General features: G+C 67.0%; 1 protein-coding gene across 1 annotated transcript in view; it reads left to right on the plus strand.

Annotated features, from left to right (window-relative positions):
- Window positions 1-7,848, plus strand: part of PLCH2 (phospholipase C eta 2) — a 65,122-nt gene extending 57,274 nt beyond the window's left edge. Inside the window, exons 15-23 of the mRNA XM_035715982.2 lie at window positions 62-159; window positions 243-425; window positions 807-914; window positions 1,437-1,561; window positions 1,641-1,725; window positions 1,958-2,104; window positions 2,486-2,565; window positions 4,641-4,938; window positions 6,374-7,848. Coding sequence (XP_035571875.1) covers window positions 62-159; window positions 243-425; window positions 807-914; window positions 1,437-1,561; window positions 1,641-1,725; window positions 1,958-2,104; window positions 2,486-2,565; window positions 4,641-4,938; window positions 6,374-7,626 — 2,377 coding nt within the window. The 3' untranslated portion in view covers window positions 7,627-7,848. The remainder of the gene's footprint in view (window positions 1-61; window positions 160-242; window positions 426-806; window positions 915-1,436; window positions 1,562-1,640; window positions 1,726-1,957; window positions 2,105-2,485; window positions 2,566-4,640; window positions 4,939-6,373) is intronic.
- Window positions 7,849-9,616: the final 1,768 nt, after the last annotated feature.

The raw sequence follows: 9,616 nt of genomic DNA on the forward strand, positions 1-9,616 counted from the left end.
GCCTGAGTCAGGAGGGGCACCGACCCTGGGGTCCTGACCCTGTCGCCCACCCTGTCTGCAGGGCAAGCCGACAGAAGAAGACCATGAAGCTGTCCCGTGCCCTCTCGGACCTGGTGAAGTACACCAAGTCTGTGGGCACCCACGACGTGGAGGCAGAGGGTGAGGGGACAAGGGCCCCGGGGGTGTTGAGAGGGCCGGCCCTGGCCCGGGCGCGCCTCTGAAGCCGCCCGTCTGCACTACAGTGGCGTCCAGCTGGCAGGTGTCGTCCTTCAGTGAGACCAGGGCCCAGCAGATCCTGCAGCAGAAGCCGGCACAGTACCTGCGCTTCAACCAGCACCAGCTCTCCCGCATCTACCCCTCCTCCTACCGCGTGGACTCCAGCAACTACAACCCGCAGCCCTTCTGGAACGCAGGCTGCCAGATGGGTGCGTGTGGCCGGGACGAGGAAGGGGGCTGGCCCTGCAATGCCAGGCGGCTGGACTTGGTGCCAGGCCAGGGGTTTCGGAGAGCCTCCGCCATGGCGGGCCGACGTCACTGGGCTGGCACCAGGACTGAGTCCTTGGGACCCCAGGACAAGGTGGGAAATACCACCTTGTGGCCCCTCTGCCCGTGCGCTCCTAGGGGTGGACGGGGTTGGCTGTGCAGGGCTCCCGGGGCATCTGCCAGGATGTGTGGTCCTGGTCGTGCACAGAGGTGAGCCCAGGGCCCCTGCTCACGTAGGTGAGCGCCGGACACAGGAGCAGGCGAGCAGGGGGCTGGGGAACGCGACGGGCACTGACCAGGCCACCTCCCGCCCTACCTTATAGTCGCCCTGAACTACCAGTCAGAGGGGCGGATGCTGCAGCTGAACCGCGCCAAGTTCAGTGCCAATGGGAACTGTGGCTATGTGCTCAAGCCCCAGTGCATGTGCCAGGGTGAGGCTCAGGGGCCCAGGGTGGGGCGGGCGGGGGCAGCTGCAGCCGGGAACACGGCCCCCCAGGATGCCGGAAGACGGGGTGTGCTGGAGGGCCCCACTCCCCCGGGGCCTGGCTGGGGGTGAACTGGGTCCCCAAGGAGGACATGTTTGAGGTGGCTCCACACGGGGCTCTGGCCCGGGCGCCCGAGCTTCCCTTTTCTCACTGAAAACCGCCTAAATCACGAGTAGATTTCTCCCCATTTTAACCTGACTCCCTCCCCCACCGGTTCTGGCTTCCTTTGCCACCTTTCACTCACCTCCTGAGGGCTATGGGGAGCCCAGCACCTGCGCCCCACCCCAGAGGATGGGCTGGGACCCGTCACAGGGTGGTCACAGGAGTGGCCAGCACCACCCCCCCAAGCAGTGCCCCCTGCTGGAGCCCTGCCTACCTTCCCCCTGCCCCCCCACCCCGCCCCCATCCTGGTGTTCCTAGTGGGCCTGTGCTGCCCCCCTCAGCCTGCAGCCCGCCCTGGCCCTCCAGGTGTCTTCAACCCCAACTCCGAGGACCCCCTGCCCGGGCAGCTCAAGAAGCAGCTGGTGCTTCGGATCATCAGTGGGCAGCAGCTCCCCAAGCCAAGGGACTCGATGCTGGGAGACCGAGGCGAGGTAGGAGGGGCCCTGGCGTGGGTGGGCGGGGCTGGAACAGCTGGCCAGGCCCGGTGCCACCCCTGCCCTCTGCACCCAGATCATCGACCCCTTCGTGGAGGTGGAGGTCATCGGGCTTCCCGTGGATTGCAACAGGGAGCAGACGCGTGTGGTGGATGACAATGGTGAGGCCCAGGGCCCCGCATGGCTTCTCTGGCCGCAGCCTCACGGTGGAGGTAGGGGGGGCGCTGCCAGCTGCCCCCTGGCTGGAGCCCGTGTCAGAGCCTGGGTCGTCCCTAGCTGTTGCTTCCTCTGCTGGATGGCCAGCCCAGGAGGAAGCACTAAAGAGGGTGTGGGCAGGTGGCCTCCAGGCTGGACCTGGGGTGGGAGGTGACACCTCCTCCTGGTGGCCTCTAGGATTCAACCCCATGTGGGAAGAGACCCTGGTGTTCACTGTGCACATGCCTGAGATCGCACTGGTGCGCTTCCTCGTCTGGGACCATGACCCCATTGGGCGTGACTTCATTGGCCAGAGGACACTGGCCTTCAGCAGCATGATGCCAGGTGGGCAGTGGGGGCAGTGTCCCCCATAATAGAGACCAATGTCCCCTGCTTAGGCGACGTTCCCCCATAGAGACCAACGTCCTCTGCCCCCCACCTCCCCCCGCCACAGGCCAGCGTTCCCTAGAGGTCAGCTGAGGGCACCAGGGCTGAGCTTCCTCCCATGGGTCGGCTCCTGCCATGGGTGGGTTGAGGAGGGCGCTTTGTGGATGGGGCAGGGAAGGGCGCTCAGGCTGCAGCTTCGCGCGGCTCCCGGACAAGGATGAGCCTGTGATACCGGCGGGCTTCCTGGAGAAGACCCCAGCACCGGGCTTACGGGTTGTACTCAGGCCTCAGGACCCCTGAGCAGAGTAGGGCAGGGTGAGCCGTGACTGGCTGTTTCAGGCTATCGGCACGTGTACCTAGAGGGGATGGAAGAGGCCTCCATCTTTGTCCATGTGGCCGTCAGTGACATCAGTGGTAAGGTGAGTGCCACCTGCGGGGCCACCTACCTGCCTTAGCACCCCCCGGCCCCTCCCCAGCCATGTTGTTGGGGTTTGGGGCCTTGCAGTTAACTTGTGGGGGCTGTTCCTCCATCCTCAGGGTGGGTGGTGGGGGCCCCCTGACCCCTGTGTCCCGTGGCTGCTGCAGGCGCTCCCGCGCCGCCCCCCCCCCCCCCCCCCCGCCTCTCCCCAGACTCCTTGTTCCTTCCGTGTCTCAGGGCCCCTGGTGCTCCGTCCCTCCCTGGAAGGGGTCGCCTGGCTCTGCTGCCTGCCCCCCTCAGCCCTTGAAGGGGGTCCTCCTCCAGTGCGTGCTCCACACCATCAGGTGTGCGTGGGGGCCCTGTGTGGTCCTGGTGCCCACCGTGTCTCTCCTGCCAGCGCCCCGGCCATGAGGTGCTGCTGGGCACAGCGCCACAGGCCACTTGGCTCTCGCCCCTCGTCAAGCCATCTGTCTGTCCTGTGTCTGCCTGTCTCCGCGGGCTCCGCGCCCGGCTGTCGGCGTCTCACGGCCTTCACTCTGTCTCTTTGGTCTTGCAGTGGGCTCCCTATGTCCCAAGTCTACCTTTAGAAGGACAGTCCTGTTAGGAGCTCGAAGGTACCCCAGCGCCGGGGCGGCGGAGCCCCCCCGCCCCCCTCCCTGCATGCTCAGGCCGTCCCCATTAGCATCTGTGATCCGGTAGCATTTTGGAGACTGTCAGCTCATGTGACATGGATCGTGATGTGGTTCTGGGGTCCCTTGGGCCATGTTCAGCTCAGAGCCGCATTTATGAGGCAGGTCCAGGACTTCGGCTAGGCCTCCTGTGTGTGGACCCCCCTGGCCTTCCGTCCCTCCTCTGTCCTCTGTCTGATGGCCCTGTGCCCCTCTGTGTCTGGTCCTCTCCCTCGGGGCGCCCCAGCACCCTGCACCCGTTGCCTCCCTGATCTTACCGGTCCTCTCTGCCCCCACCCATGTGCTCCCTGAGTCTCTGTGCACCCATGACGCCTGGTGTGGGGTGGGGAGGCCCCAGGGACCAGGAGCTCCGAGCTTGAATCCTGGACCTTCTTCTAAATGACTTTGCAGCCAACTTTGACCAAATTGCTCTGGATTTGGGATCTTGAATTGGGAAGCTGATTCAAGTGCTGACCACTTTAACACCTCTGCCCCGAGGTGCCCCCGTGTCACTGGGGAGGGGTGGCTGTTGTCAGGGCCTCTGCATGTGAGGACCCCTCTGGCCTCTGCACTCTTGAGACACAGCTGTCGGCCTCTCCAGCATTGACCCAGGCACTTGCCAACCAGTCCTGGGGACCCCTGGCTGCCCTCCTCGGGCAGGGAGACTGTGGGGAGAGGCCTGGCTGTCCGGGAAGGCCAGAGGCCAGCAGCAGTTCAGGGAATGCCGAACCGGCATGGGCTCTGCCCTTAGGGCTGTGTGAGCAGAGAGCGGGGTGAGGCTGACAGCAGTCTAGGAAGGCTTCCCGGAAGAGGCAGCACCTCCGGGGGAGGGGGCCAGGCAGGGACATGGGAGAAGAGACCGCTGGCCTGTGCCCGGCTTTGCTTGCTTCCTCGGCCTGTGGCGCCTGAAGGCAGGGTGAGCGTGAGCTGGGCAGTGTCTGCTCCCATGGGTTTTCTTTCGTCTTTCTCTCCATGCCAGCACCACCCTGGGGGCCCGGCCAGAGCCGGGGGCTTTGGGGGCCTGTGAGGGGTACATGATGTGGGCACAGGAGCCAGGGGTCAGGGTCCCGGCATGGGAGAAGCCCGGGGGCCTCCTCCTCCTGGCCCTCGCTGGGCCCACCTGCCCCGGGGCATGCAGACCCTCCATGCACTCAGGGAGGGGAGAGTCGTCATCCTGGTGTGTGCCAGGGCCCTTGTGGCTGCCACCCCCGGCAGAGGCACCCTGGAGACCCTCTTCCCCACACACAGCCATGAGTGGCACAGCCTGACGGCCGCAGGTGCCTTCCTGAGCTGGCCCTTGGGCTGCAGCAGGTGTGGCCACTCACCACCCGCCAGAATGGCCTGGGCTGGGCTGGTGGCCCCAGGCCCCATGCCTGGCTGCCATCTATGGGGGCTCCTTCTCTTGCAGGTCAAGCAGGCTCTGGGCCTAAAAGGCCTGTTCCTCAGAGGCACAAAGCCCGGCTCCCTGGACAGTCATGCTGCTGGGCTGCCCCTGCCCCGGCCTTCCGTTAGCCAGCGGCTCCTGCGGCGCACGGCCAGCGCCCCGACCAAGAGCCAGAAACCCAGCCGCAAGGCCTTCCCAGAGCTGGTCCTGGGCACGCAGGACACGGGCTCCGAGGGGGAGGCCCGTGACGTGGCCGCCCCCAGCCCTGGCCCCGTCCTAGAGGCCTCAGCCCCAGAGGAGCCCGGCAGCCGCAGCCCCCGAGGTAAGGCGCCGGCGGGGAGGAGCCCGGCTGGGGGGAGTCTGGCCCAGGAGCCGCCCTCTTGTGTCCCCGAGGGCCCCGGGCCAGCTGGGATGGCCGCCACCTGCATGAAATGTGTGGTGGGCTCCTGCGCTGGTGAGGACGCCGAGGGCCTGCGGCGGGGACAGCTGCCTAGCCCGGGGCCCACTGCCACACCAGAGGCCATCAGCCAGCAGCCCCGGGCCCGGGCGGACTCGCTGGGGGCTCCCTGCGCCACCGCGGGGACGGGCAGAGGGGCCCCGTGGCAGGGTCCGGGTGGCGGCGGCGGCTGTTCTGCGTCCTCGGACTCCAGCGGCCTGGGCAGCCCCGAGGTGGTCCCCCGCTGGCCTGAGGGCGCCCACAGGCAGGCAGGGGCCATGCAGAGGGAGATGAATGCCTTGTTCGTTCAAAAGCTGGAGGAGATTAGGAGTAAATCCTCCATGCTCTCCACCGGTAAGACCAGACGCTCCGCTGCGGCATCCTCCGTGCTGTCCCTGCACACGCCCCTTGGCATGGCCTGAGCTGGGTGACCCCCTGCGCTGCTGTGTGCAGAACTGCTGCCTCTGTGTGCTCGCCGTGGCTTCCTTTCCCTGTGCCCCGCTGGCTTGCCTGGAGGTCCCCTGGAGCCCCCAGCACCCCTCCCTGTCTACTGTGCCCGTCCCCTAGGCCTCTTGCCCTCAGGGCCCCCCCAGCGCCTAGGAGGCCAGGGAGCAGGCCTGACCCCAGCTGCTGTGTGTGCTGAGGCCCGCGGGTCTGGTACTGGCCTGATCTCAGATCCAGGGGCCGCTTCCAGCCCCCCACGGCCTCTCCCCAGGCCAGGCTGCACGTGTTCAGCCCTGGTCCTGCACCACAGTCCTCTGGAAAGTCTGGCATGGTCGGTGGTGTGCTGCCGGATGGCCCCTGATGGCGCCCGGGCCCCAACGTCGGCAATGGGGGTGTACCCTGCACCTGCCTCTCCGCCCTGGGCATTCATTTACGGCCTGAGTTGTGCTGAGCAGCAGTTGTGACAGGGGACCCCAGGACGGGGAGGGGCTGACAGCTGAGCCGTGCCCCCACCCCAGAGCCCGATCCATCCTCGCACCCCACCCAGCCTTGCTGTTTGTCTGTCCATCTGCCAGTCCCACCCACATGCTGACCACCCTCTTCTTTCTGTTCCCACGCTGCCTCTATAGTTAGGGATTGAGAACAGCCGAGTGCCAGGTAATGGGGCCCGGCCCCTGTGTGCCCTGGCCTGTTGGGGGCCCTGGGGACCCCTCTTAGGGGCACAGCCTGTCTGCACCCCCAGCCCCAGTAGCAGCAGAGCCAGAGGGCAGGGTGGGGGGCAGCTGTGTGCACACGGAGGGACCTGGCTGTTGAGGGTCTCGTGGGCACTGTCCGTGGGGGGACGTGTCCAACATGCTCCTCTCCATCTCGTCCACAGATACCCACCCCTTCTCCATGCAGAGGACGGGCTCCTCTCTATGTGGCCTGGAAACTATTGCTGAGGAGCCAGCCCTGGGCCCCGGCCCCCCACCTCTGGTGGCTGCCCCCCCCAGCCCCTCCCCGGGAGGGCCCCTGTGCGCCTCGGGACCTGGCACCAAAGTGACGAGCCCCCCAGCGGTCACTCTGGGAGCTTCCGTGCCCTTCCAGCCCAGGACCCGGAGCAGAGGGGACACTGAGCAGCCCCCGGAAAGCCGGCGGCAGGGTTACCATGGTGGGGGGCCTGGAGGTGTGTGTGAGGGGACCCCTAGCAGCCAGGTGGTCAGAAGGGCCGAGAGTGAGGGGCAGGTGCCCGCGGAGCACCCGGGTGGATGGCGGCCCCCAGCCGGGCCCTGCCCAGCCGTGTACTCAGACGCCACAGGTGGAGACCGGCTGTGGCGGCGGCTGGAACCTGGTGGCCATCGCGACAGCGTGTCCTCGTCCTCCAGTGTGTCATCCAGCGACACGGTCATCGACCTCTCCCTGCCGGGCCTGGGTCTGGGCCTCGTCCTGGGCCGTGAGGGTGTCTCGGGGGGTGTCTCGGGGGCTCTAGCTGGCCGCCTGCCCCTGCGGCCCTGCCCAGCCACTGCCGCCCGCCTGGACCTGCCTGCCGTGACCAAGAGCAAATCCAGCCCCAACCTGCGGGCCGCCAGCCAGCTGCCCGCTGCACCAGAAGAGCTTCGGCTGCGTCCCCTGGTGCCCAGGCTGCCCTGGGGCCACCTTCCCCTGGCAGGCCTCCGGGACTGCCCTGCAGCCGCCAAGTCTAAGAGCCTGGGGGACCTGACTGCCGACGACTTTGCCCCCCAGGTGGAGATCCTGGGCCGAAGCCTGGGCCTGGCGAGGGAGGGGCGGGCAGGGCGGGGGGCGCGGCGGGACGCCCTGACGGAACAGCTGCGCTGGCTCACAGGCTTCCAGCAGGCCGGCGACATCACCTCGCCCACCAGCCTGAGTGTCGCTGGGGATGGGGTGCCTGGTCCCCCTGGCTTCCTGCGGCGCTCCTCCTCCCGCAGCCAGAGCCGCGTGCGTGCCATTGCCAGCCGGGCCAGGCAGGCCCAGGAGCGGCAGCAACGGCTGCAGAGCCCGAGGGCGCCCCCCGGGGAGGAGCGGGGCACCCCCGAGGGTGCCTGCTCAGGGGGCCAAGGGGGCTGCGGGGACGTGCCGGGCATGGGCCCCTCCAAGGGCTCCGCTGCCCCCGGCCTCCTGCTCAGACTCTGATGGGCTCCCTGGGGCAGGTGCAGCCGCCCTCCCCTCGGCCCAGCACTGCTGTGCCAGGCACACCAAGTGCCCGAGGGAGCCCTGCCCTCTGCCCCTCACCGTTCCCCTAGGAGGAAGGGAGCCTGCCTGCAGTCTGGGCTGATTTTTCATGTTAAAATATATATGAAATGTATTTAAATTTTTAGAGACAAAGCTTCTACAACATTAAAATGGTGCCCAGTCCTTTTCCTGTCGTGACTGGTTTTCTGCAGAGCAGGTGGGCGCTGAGCAGGTGTGCACATCTGCTCGGGCCTGCGCGGCTCTCGGGATGCTCCTTATATGCCCAGAGCTGCCCGGAGCACTGTGTTCCCTGCCTGACTGGTCGGTGTGTTCTGCACAGAGCCTGCTCTGTATGGACACTTTAGACTCTGGACACAATGCCAATAATCACGTTCACACTTGCTGGGTGTGGGACACCTACTCCCCCTGTGACTGTGTCCAAGCCTTCCTGGGTCAGGTCGGTGTGAGGACACCCCTGACCTCTGTCACCGAGGGCTCAGTGGGCTGGCTCCCCAGGGCCGGGGCTTTGCAGTCTCCGAGGTGCAGTCTCCTCCTCTCCCCCCTCCAAGCCCCACTCTTGTGGGGGTAACCTCAGCCCTGGGCAGGGACCCCAGGCTGCAGGAGCTGCCCCTTCCCAGAAGGCTAAACGCACACAGTGCCCCTTCCCGGGAGGTGGGAGGCCAGCCCACCCCTAGGGAGTCTGTGCCTGGGCTTGTCCCTCACCCTGGCATCAGGCCTCTGCAGGCACCACCTGGTGTGCCGGGGACCACCGAGGACCTCTTCGACAGGCTGTGCCCTCTTGGCAACAGGCAGTGGGGTTGGCTGGGGAGGCCTTGGGTCCCACGCCAGATCAGCCCTGCGGGAGGGTGGGCGCCTGACACAAGGCATGTTCTCCCTGAGGTTCTCTCTGTGGCCCCAGGGACCTGTGCAGCCCCTTGCCCACTCTTAGCCAAGGCCTGGGTAGAGGGAGTCTGCTGGCCCCACACACCTCCCCAGACCCAGCAGGCCCCTCCTCAGGTAGACGGGGGAACACGTTTGTGGAAAGTGGTGCCTGAAGGCCACACGTAGGGCACCTTGGAGGTTGGCCTGGCCTCCATGGCCCCTAGGATCTGAGGCGCGGTGAGGTGGGGCAGCTGGATGAGTCAGCGGGGGGGCTGTGGGCCAAGGTGGGCTGGGCTGGCTGCCAGGGCTCCCAGGGATGGTGCCCTGTGTCCTTGTGAAAAGCAGGGGCCAATCCTTGTCCAACCCTGGACATGGTTATGTTCTGGGGGCTGGGAAGCCTGGTCTGCCACAGAAGAGTGCCTGGCAGTAGGGTGGGTGCCCTCACCATGTGGCTCTGCTAGGTGACGCTGGGTAGGCCAGTCAGCCCTGAGGGCTGGGCAGGGCAGGAGGGAGGACCTGCGGGGGCATCTTGACATCAGGCTGAGTGGGGCTCTGGTTGGACTTAAAGCCTCCCGGGTGCCTGTGCTGGGCCCCTCTGCGCCAGGCTGGCCAGTGCTGCTCCCCACCAGGAAGCCAGGGACGGAGAACAGTCAGGCCCGGGAAGGGCACACACAGGTGGCCACAGCCTGCCCAGCTGTGTCAGGGTGTCGGCTGGGCTGGGGAGGTGCGGGGCCAGACCGTGGTGGGGCGTGGGCATTAGCAGGGACACTGCAGGGGCCCTGAGGCTGGCTGCCTGTAGGGACACAGACCTGCCTTGGCCAAGTGGCAGCTACGAGCCACCTGCATGTGGGGCTGGAGTGACACATGTGGGGTCACTGGGGGGGGGGGGTGCCTGGAATGGTGCAGGAGTGGTCACAGCCCCACGTGAGTGTGTGGAGAGTGGGGACGTACTGGCTCCCTGATGACTGAGCAAAGCCCCGCCTAGCCTGCACATGGGGAAGGGGCAGCACTCAGGGCTGAGCCCAGTGGGGCGCCCGCCATGGACAGGACTCCGGGCCTGGGCCCACGG

The sequence above is a fragment of the Canis lupus genome, chromosome 5 (genome assembly GCF_003254725.2).
Source record: "Canis lupus dingo isolate Sandy chromosome 5, ASM325472v2, whole genome shotgun sequence".
Taxonomy (NCBI): Eukaryota; Metazoa; Chordata; class Mammalia; order Carnivora; family Canidae; genus Canis; species Canis lupus.